Source organism: Athene cunicularia (assembly GCF_003259725.1).
Source record: "Athene cunicularia isolate RWA chromosome 3 unlocalized genomic scaffold, athCun1 chr3_part1, whole genome shotgun sequence".
Lineage (NCBI taxonomy): Eukaryota > Metazoa > Chordata > Aves > Strigiformes > Strigidae > Athene > Athene cunicularia.
This window is the reverse complement of record NW_020799097.1, coordinates 81,376,991-81,394,926: the sequence shown is the minus strand read 5'-3', so window position 1 is coordinate 81,394,926 and position 17,936 is coordinate 81,376,991. Positions and strand designations below refer to the sequence as shown.

General features: G+C 38.9%; 1 protein-coding gene across 2 annotated transcripts in view; it reads left to right on the top strand.

The window, feature by feature from the left end:
* PCNX2 (pecanex 2) overlaps positions 1-17,936 on the top strand; it is a 156,102-nt gene that overhangs the window by 39,209 nt on the left and 98,957 nt on the right. For both annotated transcript variants that reach the window (XM_026846485.1, XM_026846486.1), the window contains exons 12-14: positions 3,196-3,367; positions 8,288-8,398; positions 9,980-10,071. In XM_026846485.1, the coding sequence (XP_026702286.1) occupies positions 3,196-3,367; positions 8,288-8,398; positions 9,980-10,071 (375 nt within the window). The remainder of the gene's footprint in view (positions 1-3,195; positions 3,368-8,287; positions 8,399-9,979; positions 10,072-17,936) is intronic.

The window sequence follows — 17,936 nt, the reverse complement described above, 5'->3', positions numbered from 1 at the left end:
TTTTTTTTTTTTTTTTTTTTTTTTTTTTGTGTGTGTGTGTGTCTGTTTCTAAAACCTTGAAAAGGGAAAATGTAATGTTCATGCCCTGGCTGTGGCTTTCAGGAGGTGATGCACTGTCCCAACGATCTTTTCTCTCCTAAAGTTGTCCACTGTTGGCTTCAGATCAGTCTTGTCCTGAATAATCTCCCCCACACAAAGGATGTAAATGACAATGAAATACAGCACTAACACTCACAGCAGTTCCTCTTTCTTGTGTTGCCTGTTCCCTAGGTGTGGGGACTAGAGTATTTGTTGTGCTCTGGGAAGCTCATTTAGCTTGAGTGCATCCCAAGCAGTGGGACAACTGTTTAGCCAATGTCCTTCTGAGTGTGTTGATTCTGCATTGCTTTGCTCTTGTTGATCTAATATTAGGCAAGATTTCCTTTTCAGGGTTCTGTCTCATTCCCCACTACCACCTGAAAAATAAGGAAGGTGGTATTTGCAGACTGTTCAGACAGCCTTTGAAAGCTGCTTCCTTAGCCCTAACTAGCATTATTGTTGTTAGCATGGTAAGAGTGATTTATTTAGAACAGAATAGACTATTGTTGGAAGGACCTACAATGATTATCTAGTCCAACTGCCCGACCAAGTTAAAGCATGTTGTTAAGGGCATTGTTGAAATGCCTTTTCAACACTTGATAGGCTTGGGGCATCGACCACATCTCTAGGAAGCCTGTTACAGTGTTTGATCACCCTCTTGGTAAAAAAATACTTCCTAATGTCCGGTCTAAATCTCCTCAAATGCAGCTTTAAACCGTTCCCACACATCCTGTCACTGGATACCAGGGAGAAAAGATCAGCACCTCTCTCTCCACTTCCCCTCCTCACAAAGCTGCAGAGAGCAATGAAGTTGCTCCTCAGCTGCCTCCTCTCCAAACTAGACAAGCCCAAAGTCCTTAGCAGTTCCTTGTAGGACATTCCTTCCAGCCTTTCATCAGCTTTGTTGCCTTCCTGGACACATTCAAGGATTTTAATATCTTTCTTAAATTGTGCAGCCCAGAACTGTGAGTACTGGAGGCGAGGCCGCACCAGCGCTGAACACAGCGGGACAGTTGCCTCTTTTGCCGGGCTGGTTATGCTGTTTGGTGCACCCCGGGATGCGGTTTGCCCTCTTGCTGCCAGGGCACGCTGCTGGCTCCTACTGAGCCTGCTGCCGACCAGCACCCCCAGATCCCTTTCTGCAGGGCGGCTCTCCAGCCACTCCTCTCCCAGTTTATAATTGTGCCTGGTGTGACAGAATCTGGCATTTCAGCTGGTTAAATTTCATCCCATTAATCGTTGCCCAATGCTCCAGTCTATGTAGATCCCTCTGCAAGGCCTCCTGTCCCTCAAGAGAGCCAACAGCACCTCCCAGTTTGGTATCACCAGCAAACTTGCTAATGGTGCATTCAGCTCCTGCATCCAGGTTGTTGATAAATGTATTGAACAGAACTGGCCCTAGAATAGAGCCCTGAGGAACAGCGCTGGTGACTGGTCACCAGCCGGGTATAGCCTCATTCACTACAACCCTTTGAGCTCTGCCCTTCAGCCAGTTCTTCACACAGCACACTGTGAACTACTTTAGAAGTAAGACTTAAATATACACTGTAAACCTTAATGAGTATGTTAATGTTCTGCTTGGAACTGAAAGGTGTGTAGAGCTAAACTTCTGGACTTCTAGTCATCAACTCTATTTTACCCAACTGCCTTCAAATAATTACCATGCAAAGATAAAACCTGGGTTCTGTAATTCAAGAGGTGAGACAAGAATGTAACATAATGATAAAATTAGACTTTGGTCTAGAGTGTGCATCAGAATGTAAATCATTAAGCAATTGCTTAGGTGAAATATTTACTGGTTTCTTCTCCTAAGGCACAGCTTGTATTTCAAGTAAATGAACTGAAGTTTAAAAACAGCCAGAAAGTAATACTTTAAGTGAATTTTTTTTAAAGTCAGATTTTTCTCTTTCTAATTCTCCTTTGATTTTTTTAATGGACGTTTGTCCTATTTAAAAAGAAAAAAAAGTCATTAGTAAAATTGAAACTCTGATTAAACAGCTATAATTTGTCAGTCTGACTTGATTCATATTCTATGGATGTGAGATGCAATATAAGCCTGCTAGTTCCCTGCAATCTGCCACTTTGTTATCTGACTGATCCCAAAAGAGAGTACAGATCAGTTAATAGCAATGTTAACATATGAGCTTGGCTGGCAGCCAAACAAATATGGCCGCTCTTTCAAATCAGTAAGTAGACTCAAAAAAGAAATTATCCTTTATTATACTCACTTAAATCACATTTTACAAATAACAGTTTTACAGCAGCTTTATGCAAGACAAACTTGAATCCTTGTCACTTTGCTCCTGGCTTTTCACACTCAATGAATCTCAACTCACCAGCATTTAAAATGTCTTATTTACCCTTAAGCTTGCTACCAGAACTATTAAAATTTTTTTTAAGCATCTGTTATTCTCCCTGGCCCACAGCCCCACAGCAATGTTGTGTAGGATTAGTGCGAATCAATCATGAGAGGGATGTGTACGAAAGACATATGATAAGGATCCCTCCACATATTAATTCCTTTGGATCATCATTTTAAAGTGTTACATGAGAGACCAGAAACTGCTGATGAGAGTCACCCTCTCTAGGAGGGACACTGATTTGCTGTCAAATAGGTCAAATCAACAACAAAAAATTGAATTGTATTGGTGCAAAACATCAATCTCCATGCCCCACACTGCACCTAGGAGGTGCTTTGCTATTTTTTTACTTCCTAAGATGCAATTAAAAATAATTTTCTATTTCATAAAGTAAAAGAAAAAAAAAAAGCACCAACCTACCCGAAGCAGACATTCATTAAAATAAAAGTAATATAGAAAAAGAAATCTTTCTCTGTTGAAAAGAAAGGTTCAGACAGATTGAGTGTTTTTTTTTCTCCACAGAAAATGGTGACTTGTGCAATTAGTGTGTTTTGAAAGGTCCAGATGTTAGATTTTCAAAAACAAATGATTGCTGGAGTTAGTCTTAACTGCTTTTTGTGCCTTTTGAAACTCTTCTCTGGAGAAGATAAAATACCTTGTAACATCCCTCTCCAGTTTAATGCAGTGCACACAGTAGGAGAATGAATACAAAATTCAAACGCTTTTTCTTTTTTTTTTTTTTTTTTTTTTTTCCCAGGGGCACAATAAAATCATAACCTACAGCAGACCTGTGTATTTTTGTATATTGTGTGGCCTTATTTTGCTGCTAGATGCTGGATCTAAAGACACAAATCCTCCAGTTTATACAATGTATGGCTTGAAGCTCTTTTCGTCTACATCTCTCCAGTCAGCCAGAGACCATGTAATAGGTGAGTCAATATTTTTCCTAGGACTTTAAAAATGAATTAAGTATTAGCCTGGGAAGTCTGTATTTTCCCATGTTGGCCATCAAACGCATGTTATGGAGGCACAACTCTAAGTCAAATTGATAGAAACATTTGGAATGACTTAAGACAGGTGTTGGGGGGCGAGGGGCATCTGGCAACCTTCCCTCATGTAAAAGTAGTTCTTAATGAAATAAGGCTCATAGAAAAGTCTCTATAGAAAACTAACAGTCACTGATGTTATTAACAAAAGACATCATCTGTGAAATGCAGTTAATCTTTTTAAGGGCTTGTCTGTGCAGAGCAGTTACTGCAGAATAAGCTGAGTTTTAAATTTAATGCCTGGAAGCTAATCAGTGGCAAGTCCTCAGATGGACGTTCTTCCACTCACGAAGAACACGCTTTTTCTTGGTTTAGTTTAATCTTGCTGTTTATGTGATGAGTTAGTGTGGAGCAGCCACTGCAGTAGCTCTTCCAACCTGTTTCCTTCTGGAATCATGTTCTGAGGTGTCTTGAGGACATTCAGGTATTGGCCAAAAATGGGACTGATGATCCTTTGGCACTAATTTGGAGTGGCCACAGCTGGAAATACCCCATTCTGTCAGGACACTTCTTCCTGTTACACATTTGCAGTCTGTAACTGTGATGCTGCTCTAGTTGTGTCACAGAAACAAAGGCTGAACTGGACTCAGGTCAAGTAGTGCAACACTGTTAGGTATGAAGTGAAGTTTACTGTAAAGTTGTGAAAACTTCCCATGAGCTGTGTCGTAGTGACCAGAGATGAGCTGTTGGTTTTTGAATTTAGAACCAGGAAAACCTATTGTAGTTGAGGAAAAAACTTTGTGATATAGAGTGTATGACCTTTGTGGTCCTTGTTCACCTGTGACTGTTGGACTTGCTTTTTCCTATACTAAAGTCAGACTATTACTTTACTGCCCGAAATGCATACTATCTTTAGGAATGCCTTCTGGTCCTTTATAAGGGTTCATTGACTCCCAATCCTTCTCACTAGAACCAGGGGAATAATGAAGACCTGCATCTCGCTTATTTTCATTAGCTTCTTTCATTACTTTCCTTTGGTCTCATTAAAGTTTCTTCTTACATCTTATTTTCTCTGCTTGTCAAAGGTGAACAGTAAAAATGCTGATAAATAATTCAACAAGAATCTTAAATGACGCTTGGGATGGAGATAAATGAAAAACTATAGCAACCAGTATAAGAAAACAAAGTGTGGTTATAAATGTGCTAATTTTGGCTGGCCTCAGAAGAGATGGTAGAGCAGGTTCTTGAAGCAGCCCGGAGGGGGTTGCAGGGAGAGGAAATACAGGCTCATCTCCCCAGCTGGCATCTGTTTAATAAGAGAGGGAGGAGAAACCGTGTCCTTTGCTTGTCCCCTGTTCTTATTTTGTCAAGGTGTATTTGTTAAATTGTTGTTTGGGGCTGCGCTTCAGCTATTCCTTTCTTTCATCTCTATGGGAGTCCCAACTTCTGTCTGCGGTGAGTCCTTGCGAGTGTTCACAGTGCAGCTACTTCTGTAAGCCATGGCAGTCTGGCATCCTCCACCACCTTGCTGCACTTTTGAGTATAGATTTCCTTAGGCACTGAAGGTATAGAAGTATTTGGTTTGGGCAGTAAAATCAGGAGGGAAGTTGGCCCCACTGAATACCAATGAAGTGTTGCTGTTGTTTTGCATTTTTGCTTATTTTCTATGTATTTTTTATCTCTTTATTGTTTTGTCATCATATGGTGACCGTTTAATTTATATTTTATTCATAATTATTCAGAGTTGATAAGTTGGGAAATCAAGTTTTTTTTTGACTATACGTTACAAATACCAAGGAATGGAAAAGTGTTATATTTCAGGTGTTTACTATGGTAAGAAGCTGAAGTGATGGAAATCATAGAAAGGACTTACCAAGGAACTAGTGTGACGCTGCATAGCATACTGCGATAAAAGTCTTGAAACAAGGTTATAAAAGAACGTCAGTGGAAACCTGTTAAATGTGTAACCTAATTACTTAAGAAATGTGTTGTTTAACAGGTTTATTTCTTTGCAAGCAATCTATTTGGGATCTGATTCTGTTTTATTTTAAATTGATGGTGGTTCTGCTATTGATTTATATTAGTTGGGGGATCATGGATTTAATTCATTCTAACTATGGTTTTCATCTTGAATTTGTTATTTCAGTTGACCTTTTCGCTAGATTAACATATGTAGTGCAAGCAAGGACGCAGACAGAGCCAACCGTGGTCGCTAGTTGCTGCAGGTGTAGTTAGTGACAAAAGGAGTTACGCACTTTATGACAGTTTTTGTGATTAAACCATTTAAGCATTAGGTGAGTGAAATTACTTAACAGCCATCTTGGAAGAGATGTCTGGTGGTGGCAAAATTTTGTGATAGCAAGTCCTCTGCCTGCAACTTTCAGCAATGACTGAGCTTCTGTCAGGGGAAGAAGACCTCTGTGTATGTTATCCTCTGCTATGTTCCCACTGAAATAATGCCTTTTTTCTTTCCTGTGAAAAAGTATGTATTATTATGCAACAAATGGATTAGTACTCAGTTATATTTTTTTTTTTAAATAATAATTTTTTAGACATCTAAAATGTTTGCAGTGACATTGCCACTGAGTTACCATTCTACGTTTCTCAAAAGACCCAAAGTTTCCAGTCAAAATTTATGCTTCCCTCCTACACTTATCTGGTAGTGACTTTTTAGAGGAAACCTTCAAACTGCAGTGTTAAATGCCAGGAGCTCACATAAACATTTCTTAGTCGTCCAGCTCTTAAAGGTGTTGTTCTATAAGGAAATGTATGGTGCTGAAACAAATTATCTCTGGAATTCATAATGCAATTCTAACTGATTAATCTGTTATTTTTATTGTCTGCTTCCCACAAGGGAAACTACTGCTCCTAAATTCAATCCTTTGTAAATGACAATTGTTTATTTTTCTCTCTGGTATGTTTCTTTGTGCAGGATGTGATAAACAAAGCTACCTTAGCTATAAGAAGTTGTTAGGATTATTCAAGGTATTAATAGAGAGAGGGTGAGGTGAGGGCATTGCTGTAGTCAATCAGCTTTTCCATCCTTGTTTACATTCACCCCGATGTATTTTGGTGTACTGACAGAATAATGTTTCTGGTCTTGTCCTTCCTTACCTTGCTCTTAATCAGCTTTTTCTGAATTTACTACCACAAAGATAGTAATTTGGACTGTAAGTCAGTAGTCTAAGATGAGTTGTGGCAGTTCTGCAAGTCCTGTGCCCAAGGAACAAGGTCTCCTGTGGGTTGCAGCAGTGAGTTTTTGGGATAGTTGATGCTGTGGCGAGTCCTCATGGCCTGCCCAGTTCACTGTCATGGCATTGCCTGTCTTCAGAAGTGGATCTTGCTTGGCTTGGTGGAAGAAGATCAGGGTACTAAAGACAGAGGAGATTAATAATGGCATTTGTATGTACAAGATTAAGACGACAGTGTTTCCTCCTGTTCTTGCGTATGTATCGTTTGTGCCAGCAGCAGGAAGTCGTGATGCAGGGTACATTGTGAATACAAGTACACTTAAGTGAGCCGTGTCTGTGTTTAACACTTGAGTATGTAATTTTTTCTCCCATGTTTGACTTCCTCAGCAAGATTTACAATATTGGATAGCAGTAGTGTATAATATTATGGAGATAAGAGCTGTCAGACCAAACTCAGTGTATTGTTTTATTTTAGCACAAGATGCATTAGTAAGAAGAGCTGGGAGTAAAATGTGAAATTAGCATCCTACAAAGAACACAAAACCTATTGTTACTTTCTTAAAATTTGACTGGGGTGGGAAGGGGAATAAGTTATCCTAATGATTTGTTTAATTTGCTTTTTATAAGAATGAATAGGAGGAAACTGCAGTCCTCCTAGCATGTAAACTAACACATACTTCTCTATGAGGAAGAGTGGCTGACACACATCTCTCTCCCTCACCATGCAGAACATTGTGGTACTAGTACAACGAAGCTGTAAGAATATGATTAAACATGTGCGTGTAACCTTGAAAGCTGACAGCATTGGAGACTTGGGTTAAGTGAGTGTTTAGATGCTTTGCTAGACAACTGTGCATACCATCTTCTAGGGTGGAGTTATGAGTAAATGGATGGGAAGGACAAGTGGCTGGAAAGGAACAGAACACAAGACTAGCAGCACAGTTACCTCAATTATGACTCCTGCTTTTCTTTGACTGTAAGGCAGCCATTTCAATTAGTGTTTCTATTTCAGAATAGACTATGTAAAGATGTCAAACTGGGTTTTACCCTTGAGTTTCTTTACTGTTTTGAATGTTCTTTCACTACTGCAAAGTCAAGGTCCATACTGCTGGAAGCTGGGAAAATATTCTGGGGAAGTTTCATGGTAGATTTGTTCCATATTTACGTGCTGCTTTAAATGTCAGCTGTTGATTGCTGGCAGAGGCAGGGTACTGTGATAGACAAGATTCTTAGGATTTTAGCCATTAAAATCTCTTTTATTTGTTTATACTGAATTGTTATACCTGTGCTTGAACCATCTCCAATTCAAGGAGGAAGTTCTGAAATCTCCAAATCAAAATTTCAGTACTTTAAATAGAAGAAATATAACATTGAAAGTGCTTGAGAAGCAGTAAGGAGGCTACATAATGCTATTTTTTCTGCCACATCTTATACCAAAATAACGCTTAAAGTTAACCCTGAGCTTTAGTTTCTTACATGTAAACCAGCATAATTTAGTTTGAATACATGAGAAGGAAAGTGTAATTATTGCTGCTGAAGTCAAGGTATGCTCACTTAAGCAATCTTCAGAATTTATTGTAACAATTTCTTATTCTGGTATGATCCATGTTTCTCTGTTCTCCATACACTGTGATGAATGACTGTGTTCTAACCTACATCTTTTTTTCTTTAGTGTTTTTATATTGCTTTCCTGCAATTTCTCTTCTTGGTCTTTTCCCTCAAATCAACACCTTCTGTGTATATCTTTTGGAGCAAATAGACATGTTGCTTTTTGGCGGTTCTGGTAAGTAGCCAGTTGCAGCCTGAATTATCCATTTCTGGGTTTATAACCTTAGATTAGAGGATATTATTTCATGTTTTAAAGTATGGTGCATGTTAAAGCTCAAACAGTTAATGGTATTTATATAGCAGTGGGGGGATTACTAATAAGACCCCCTTGATTAGATTTCTTTTTCATTTTGGAAAGTTGTGTACAAGTTGTGCTATAGGCTGCAGAATGTGGTTGACATCAAAGAACTCTTTCCTGGCATGTCTGAGGTGAAGCTTTACTGTATTTATAAAAAAGAAAAACTTAAAATCTGTTAAAACTGTTTAAAAAAATAAAAATAAAGAAATGTTTGTATTGTTTTATAGTAAGGCATGTTCACAAGATACTGGATGTATGATTTTTTTTGGTGTTATTTCAGTTGGAGATTAAACAAAACCTGTGAGAAGTGATGCATTGGGGTTGTTTTTGTTGGTAGAGGTGTTTTTTATGTTTCATTATAGCTTAAGTAACAGAGAAGACTGGGATGCATCTACACTATCATCTTGCATCAGTTTGGATCAGAAATGAACCTCCTCCTTGTTCCCACTTACCACATGTTGTTTTGCATCATAGAATGATGTCAGAGTATGCAAACTGGATTCTATTTGGATGAAGCTTAAAAGAAAGGTGCAGTGTAAGGGTGCACCTATTGCACTCCAAGCACTAATAAGCATACAGTCTGTGGAACCAGACTAGAGATAGTCTGCAGTAAGGCATCTCAAACATGTATATCGTGGATATGACATCCTTAGCACTTTTCATTCCACAGACCCACGCTTACTGCATTGTTCTGCTTGCTACTATAGATATAGCCTTTGGCAAGTGGTTAAAATTAGATATAAACCAGATGATACAGGTGTTCTTAGCTTTTTGTCTCATAAATACCATCGCATACCTGGAGGAAATAACATATTGGATAAAGTCCATATCCTATCAATAACGATGATTCCAGTGTATGTTGAGCCCTAATTAGAGCATAGGTTTGCAGCCCCTATGTCTCCATTGTTGAGACAGCTGAACTCCTGATTCTGTCTAACAGCTTTTCCTGCACTGCTTCTGGAATCTCTCAAAGGAGGTTATAGCAAGGGATCAGCTGGCATCCTTCTCTCTCCCTTAATATGGTGCAAATCACGGTTGACCGAGCAAGTTAGGATGGTTTTGGCTGATGCCTGTGTCTGAGGAGCAAAAGGAAGGAGGAAAACTTCATGTGGAGTTTGACTAGAAAGTTGCCAGATTTGTAGATCACTTCATTCTTCTTTGGCAGCAACATGAAGAGTCGTACTGATATTTTGGCAAAACGATGTTCAGTACAAAAAGCAATTTTGTGGGACCTCAAGTCAATGGAAAACACATGGAGTACAGTGGCATCTGGCTTTCAGTCTTAGGTGTAAACAGTTTTGTGAGCTTATTTAGGGCATTAAAGATGTTCTCTCAACAGCCTGTGTTGTGATACCTGACTTTATACCTCTTGTGATGCAAGAGCAGTTTCATTTTTCTCTTTTGATTGTACATTCTCATTTAGGAAGAAATTAACTAACATGTGTGTCTGTATTTCAGCTGCTGCTGGGTTCGTATCTGCACTATACAGCATTTCCCGAAGCTCTGTGGTCCTGATTGTCCTATATGCTTTCTGCTTCAGTGCAGTGAAGGTAAGCCAGAACAACAACACTGCAAAAATTTAACATTTCAAGCTCAAAATTCTTATAATCTAGGGAGATAAGCACTGCTTGGTGCTGCATTGTCATTGTTGTTTATCAAGATGAGCTTTACAAGCCATGCTTTGGGTTCTGCCCCTTAGCTACACTGAAATAGATTGAAACTGTAGTATAAATACTGGAGTAAACATGTGTCTAATACCTGTGACTGTTTGCCTCTTGACATGTATGAAATGATCCACTCAATTTCCCCTACAAAGACTAACAGTAGCCTTGGCTTAAAAATCTGTAACTCCTATTGGCCTGTATGAGCCAGGCTGAATTTGGTCAAAATTTCTAGTAAGGTCCATATTTTTGAAGGAATAAAGGGTTTCATTCTTGCTTCCTAACAGTATGCCTGAATGTCCAGCTTGGGCAGACCACTGGACCATCTAACCCAGTAATGTGTCTGCATCCATGGGGAAATGCAATTTAGGAGTGTAATGCAAGGCAGATGTCTTGTTTTACACTCTTTTCCCTAATATTCCATCAGTATCTAGAATCGCTGGATTAGGATTATTGGAAACTGTATCCCTGCTTATTTCATATGGTATCTGTGGACTTGTTGTATTTGCTGAGTCCTTTCCTGTCTGTCTCCACAACTTTGTGCCAACAAATTCCAGATGTTCCTTGTGCTCTGTGCAAAGCGGTGCTGTTTTTCATTGGTTTTAAACTGATCTGCTAATTTCACCAAGTCTTCCCTATGCCTAGTGTTGCAGGATTTGTGGAAGAACTGTCTGCATTCACCAAATCTGCTGCCTTTGCAGTTTTGTAGGCATCAGTCATATCCCCCCACTCCTCTTGTCTTTAAACTGAAGAGTCCCAGCTGTTCTAGTGTCTCTTTGTAAAGCAGCTGCTTTCTCAGGAGTAGCTAAGTTAGTAGGCCTTCTCTGTGCCTTCTCTTACTCTGTGACCTTCAGATGTGGAGAGTAAGTTATGTATGGTGCTACAGATGCGAATATACCGTGGCTATCTATGCTGGCAAAATGACTGGCTGCCTCGTTCTTGCTATCCTTCCCGGTGATGCCCAGTGTTGGTTTTACTGGCAGATGCTGCATTTTGAGCCATATTCAATCTAAAGTTGATGTGTTGTTTTTTTGTTTTTAATTAATGTGTATCTCCCCTGCATTTTTTTGTTTTATTTTAAAAATAGCAATGAAATTTTGGTTGCCTTCAAGACTGCTGTAAAATTCCCAGTGACCACAGCAAGACCAGAATTTCATCTTAGACTTGTGATAAAATTTATCCTTTAAGGGGCAGTCTTTTGACAGTGTTTCATTAAAAGTTAGATGCTGTCGGTGCCCATGCAGGGGTGCACCAGGCTGTGCAGTGATTTACAAGCTGTTCTTGACATCTTATGGGCATATGTGAGAGGATGCTTTGTGGTGCTACACACGCATAGCACACACAGAGATCCCAATATGAGGTTTTACAACAGCCAAGGATGCATCATGTCAGCAGCCAGGCTGGAGATTTACACAGATGAGAGAAGCGATCAGATTTTCTGTCAGGGAATTTGTTAGGGAACATAAGCATTTCTGTAATGGCTTTTAACAATTTTCTGCTTAAAATTTTGAATAGGAGCCTTAAATCAGAAAAGGTTAATTATAACGTCTTAATGGTCTCTCACAGATGATCAGAGCTGGCTGTGCATGTGTTCTTAACCACTCCCAATAGGAAGGTAAAATGTGTTAAGCCGCCATTTCTTCTTGACCCTGGGTGGCTGGAGTCCATACACAATAAATTATGGCAACTCAGCTGCTGAGCGGTGCTGCGTTAAGACACTTTAAAGTAAATGTCTTTGAATATGTGTGTACTCCTGGGGAATCTCCTGTTGCCAGGCTCACCCGATGTATCAGACTGGTTTGACCTTACCCATCTGTGTGATACTAGAAAGCTTAAATGGTTCTTACACAGTTTCTTAAAGTAACTAGTATTCTTGCTACCATTTTCCAGCTATATTAATGATTTGGAAACTGGCAGCTGGGATGGAGAAGGTGACTCTCTAAGGATAAACAGAGTGAGAAAAATCTGTAATGGGTGGAAGAAACAGTGAAAAAAATGGGAAGATCTATGTGGAAGGAAGGAATCGAGTTAAACCACTGTTCACTAGGCAAATATCGGGGGAAATGATCATTTTTTCCCCTAAGGTTAGCAGAGGGCAGTTCACTCGTTGAAGATATGGAAGTTTTGTGATGGATGCTTTAAAAAATAGTTTTGTAAACAAGAAAAACCTCCTAAAATATTCTAGTCTCCTTTCTCGGCATAATACTTTAAATTGCAGCATGCAGGTGGCTTTGTAGATAAGCAATCTCTTTGTGGATTAGACTTCAAATTGCTTAGAAATATGCTTTTAATGCTACCCTGAAGTTGTAGAGTGCTGTGAAAGATTTACAAGATATCTGTTGTAAATTACCGATATTAAGTGCAGACTTTCTGTTCACACAGAAATTACAGTTAATTTGAATTTTTATGGCTCTGTTTATGTGAAGGCACTTCTGAGGAGGTTAATTTAAAGCATGTAAAGATGATCCACTTGTTTCAGCTAATAATCTCAGTCTACTGGGGTGCTTTAAATTTCATACATTTTTTTCTTCTAGAAGTTATTAAATAAGCACTTGGGTTAATCCTCCTTGTTCTTCAGTCAGGTCCAGAGATTTTTTTTTTCCTTTTGGACTGTTGTTTATAATATTGCAATAGAATGATTCTTTGATTGGTGGAAGAAGAGTAGGAATTGGCTTAAATGTAGGAGACAAATCTGATACTGTATAGGGACCACTGTGAAAGGTGGTCTGATACCCCTTTAAGAAACTAGTACTGTTTTTATATGTAGTGAGCAATGACTTCTGATCCTACTCAAATGAAGAGTTGGATTTTTGGTGCACTAGAAATTGCAGAGTTTAACTCAAAACCCAGGAAATGTTAAAATCTGTTTTATTGAGGTATTTGCACAATGGTGATAAGTACATGGTTTTCTTTAAGACAGAAATGACATGTCTTTCACACTTGCGCTTTAGAGCTATTCTTTTTTTTTTTTTACTTTTCCCTTTTCATCAGTTTGGAAAACCAACAGAGCAAAATTTTCTATATTTATGAAGGTCAAAAAAGCATCACAGTCAAAGATTCAGAGCAGAGAAACATGGTAGACTCTCTGGCACAGGATTTCTGGGTTCCAAAGCTTATTTCCTGGCTGAAATGTAGCATCGTCATATGTAAACTCTTTACTGGCAGAACATCTTAGAGCTCAGCAGGTATAACTAGCAGAATTCTGTTTCCTGAAATAAATTGCAGAGGAGAATGGACCTCTAAGTGGTTATGTGCTTTTTAGTGGTGAACAACTGCTCACATCAAATGTCCAGGCTGAAGACCTGTTCCAGTGGCTTAGGCATCTCCTTCCTTAAGAGAGGTTCTTGTGTTCTAATTATTATCTTGCGGGGTGAAATAGTCTAGCCTTGTTTCTCTGTGTATGTTAATTATTCCAAAGGGAAGGATGTTATTCCAGAGAAGTACATTAGAAGAATAATAAAGTTACCATATGATTTTCTTTTTATAAAAAATAGTGTTCATTTTATAGTAGATCTATGTTCTTAAGTGAGTTTCTCTTGTTCATTTTTAGAACAGAAACTATATACATATGCACAATAGTTTGATTTAGTTGCAGTCAAATTCTGAAATTATTTTAAAATATCAAATTCATAGCAATTAATTCTTTGCTCTAGAACTCCAGCTGTAGAAAAATTAAAAAGAATTGAGCAATTGTTTTGGAGTATGTCCACAAAACAGTGAAAGTACTTAAGTTAACCTTCAACGTGAATATAAGCTCTGAGAATTGAGACAAATAGGCCTGTGCTGAAATCCTGTACCTTGTCCAGACTGATTTTGCTGTTGAATTATGTTCTACAAAACCAACTGTCCCTGTGAAAAAGCAGCTGCAGGTATAGACGTATCATTAGTTTAACTTAATAATTGTCACTGGGTTTTGTTCATATAAGTTGCCTGAGGAAAATTATTCTACAGTATTTTTGATTGAGAGTTTGTCCTATGATCTGCAGACAAAATTCAGCATTCCCAATGAGTTCATCTGGCTCTGCCACTTGTTCTAAATGACCTCACAGCATTTTTGCCATCACATGACCAGAAATGTTTCTCTGATAACTAAAATGCACATGCCACCTAGAAGAGGATGGACACATCTTTAGTCTTGTGTTAACAGCGAATGTGTAGGCTGAATCATGTGGGAGGCTGCTTACATGTCCTGTCAGAGGACTCGATCAGAAACACATGAAGTGTTTTGGGGAGTGGCTGCATACCACTCACCTGGTGGATACAGGCTGGCTGTTATGTGACCAAACATGCACTTTCTGCACAACTAAATTAAGGGACAGTCTGTTACAAGGCCAGGCGCAAACTCATCACATGATGAGGAGACGTGCATTTGAGTTCTGTGACTCAGACACTTGGAGGAACAAAAGGGTTGTGTTGTTTGGAGGTGACTGAGAAACAAAGCGGTCCCACCTGTTGTGGCCAAGCAATTGGCTCCTCACCTCAGCATGCTCCTCACAAGCTTTGCCCTTGCTTGATGTTGGTGTGGAGCTACTGTGGGTCTGCAGTTTGTTGGTACCTCCTCTGATGGTGCTACTGCTGGACTGATCAGTTTTCTTTTTGTTTAAATCTGTCAAAAAAGAAAAAAGAGAACCCCAAATTGTTCACAGTAGGAAGTACAGAGTATTGCACTTAAAACCCCCAAACACAAAATAGCTGGAATTCCAGGTCTCCATCTCTGTATTTGAGGCCTTGAGGACGGATGGGCAGGAGACTGTTCATCACTGTTGTCAGTCAAAGGAGTGTATTGTGAGTGGAACAGGTTTTCGAGTTGCTGTCTTGACATAGCTGGGGATAACAGTCATGTTATCCCAGTGATGCAAAGGTGATTTCGTGACAGCTTTCAGGTGCTGTAAAGCATCTCTTCGTACATCTTATCCCATAACACATCCCTGTCATGAGTGATATGACACCAGCTGCTTATCCAGCCTTACATACAACACTGTGATCTTGATTTCAGACAAGAGATAAATGTCTTACCTTCTGAAATGCAAAGACCTGAGTTCCTCCTGTTTGAAATTTTATCTCCTGGGACTTTGTTTAATGGTTATCATCGCTCCTTATTCCGGTTCTTTCCAAGTCTTCCATGAGCTTTCATTTTCTTCTGTTTAATAAAGTTCTAAATCCTAAACATGGTTTTATCACCTCTTTTAGTTGTTCCTTGGGTTGTTACATCTAATAGCAACAATTTTTCAGCTCGCTACTTTTTTGAAGCTATTGGGTAACTGAGTTTAGTTTAAAATTACCTGTGTTCACTTCAGCCTGGCTTTATTTCTGATCTCAGCTTCAGTCCTGTAATCTTGAACAGAATTTGGCAGCTCTAATAGCTACCTTAGCTTTGATATATGAAAGGATTATCTCTTTTTCCTGGGGAAGGTGTTTTTATTTTCAGATACTACATCCATCAGATTGGAGACACGGGAGCTTCTGTGCCATCTTTTTCACTTAACTAGAATTACATGATGTGCTTTTTTTTGTCTCCCACTCCATCTGTTTTGTGGTCTGTGCCCAAATATTTAACATTAAAAAAAAATTAAAATCAGGTATGCCCTCCTACTTTTCCCACAAATATTCAGTCTGGAATTTAGCCATCTTGATATCAGTCTTTAACATTCCAGAACATCAGCGTTTTGCTTTGGGGCAGAAGAGCACATCCCTGAAAGTTTCTGGAATTAGTCAGTCCTCCTCTTCTGCCTCCTGTTCTACTCAGCTGATTTGGATTTGGAACTTATCCAGAACCAGTTAATTACTTGTCATCTAGCTTGGTTGCTTGGTTAGTCTGTTGGTTTTTGTTGTTTTTTTTTTTGTTTTTGTTTTTTTGTTTTTTTTAAACTGCTTAAGGAACTTGCGGTTTATCTTAATCAGGCTGGAAAAATTCAGATTTTGGACTTGAGTCAGAAAAATAAAACTGATGTGGATGTGTTCATATGTGGCACAGCTGCCTCCTGCAGCTCTGTGTAAGTCCATACTTTTTAAAATGAAAGTTATATAGTATTCATTACATTATACCTGAAGAAAGTATTTTCTATAACTTATTGCTTCAATGGGTAGTTACTAAAAATCCTGTGTGTATTTTAAACCATTCTCAACTCACATTGATGTAGTTTGGTTTGTTGTATAATGAGTTTTAAACTCATTAATCAGAGTAACAATGCTTCTTGATTCCTGTTTTCAGTGACTCAGGCTTCATCTGTGTACTAATAATTTTGAAATATTTGTCTTAAGGTTTTATAATGGTAAAGAATTGCAAGCATACATCTCCCTCAATCTGCTAAGACTGCCCAAATAAATTTCTAAACAGTACTGAATGGGCCCATGTGTATAGACAGAATTCCTGGATGTGTAAGTGACCAAAAATAGAAGCATAGGATTGTTAGACAGCTTTGTATCTACGCATAAAAGACTTCCAGCCCTGTTGGAGATTTTGAAGACAAGGCTCATCAATTTTATGCACTTTCCAATTTAGAGACCCCTGAGGTTCAAGCAAGAGCTGTTAGGAGTGTTAATTTTGAAGAGAATTGTCAGATACCATGCGTTTCGGTGAGTGATGTTTTCAGCCATAGTCAGGCTCACACTTTAGACAATAGTTATGCTACTGGTTTTCTGTGTATAATAAGAACTACTTGTCCAGATATAACAGAAAAAGTAAATTATGCCTTCAGAATCCAATATGGCCTAGGGTTACTCTTACAGAAGTATGTTACTGTAAAGGAATGTAGAAATCTGCACTTCTTGTTTAGGATAAACTCACTGTTATGTGAATCAGGAGTATCTATGCCCCCTGCCTGAAATTGTTGCTCATCTTACTCTCTAGCAGAGGAATCCTAGTCACAGGCTGGGACCCTGTTGTGTAAGGTGGTGTGCGCACACGCACACACACACCCCCACACACCCCGTGCATCAGTCCCATCCTTATGGATTTTGAATTTCAGCAATGAAAATATGGTCACAGATAGCAGCTTGGAGTGCAGAGAGACAATGTTGCTCAGAATGGGCATTGATATCTGTGTTCTGGTAGCTTATCACTTGTCAAGTTTTTGGAGATCTTCTATGAAAGTAATGTTTTGTTTTCCACAAATGACGGAAGATAAGGCTAGTGGGCATCTCGGCCTAGAATTTGCCTCTAACCAGTGTAACACAAGGCTCTCGAATAATTCACATTTCTTGGTTGTTAGTGTTCACTGAAAATGAGTATCCATGGTAATATAGTTGAGCTTATGGTTAACCTTGTAGAGAACAAGTTGTTGTTACCATTTTCTCATACCTTTGGGAGTGGTAAGGATTGCCTTTTACAGTCTTATTCAGGAAGTGTTTTATATGTTCTTAAATAGGATGATAGTATTTCTTTCAATTTACCATCACGTGTGGAATGGCTGACTGTCAACAGCTGTCCTGCGTATTGTTTGATAGGAGCAATAGCATAAATTCATGGTGAAGCTGGGGAGTGGAGGTAAGGAGAAAGATCAAAGAATGATTGAAATTGCATGGGGGGGTTGGTGACTTAAGGTCCCTTCCAAACCAAACCTTTCTATGATTCAGTGAATAGTCATGAAATCATGAGAAAGTGGAAAATCAAAAGGTGTGTATTCTTTGTGAAGAACAACTGGAGTTTGTCTCCATATTTAAAAAGCCAACCACTATGCAAACATCTTTACCTTCAGTGATCCTGATGCTGCAGCAATTTACAGTCGTTTTTTTTTAGTTGAGAGGAATATTCG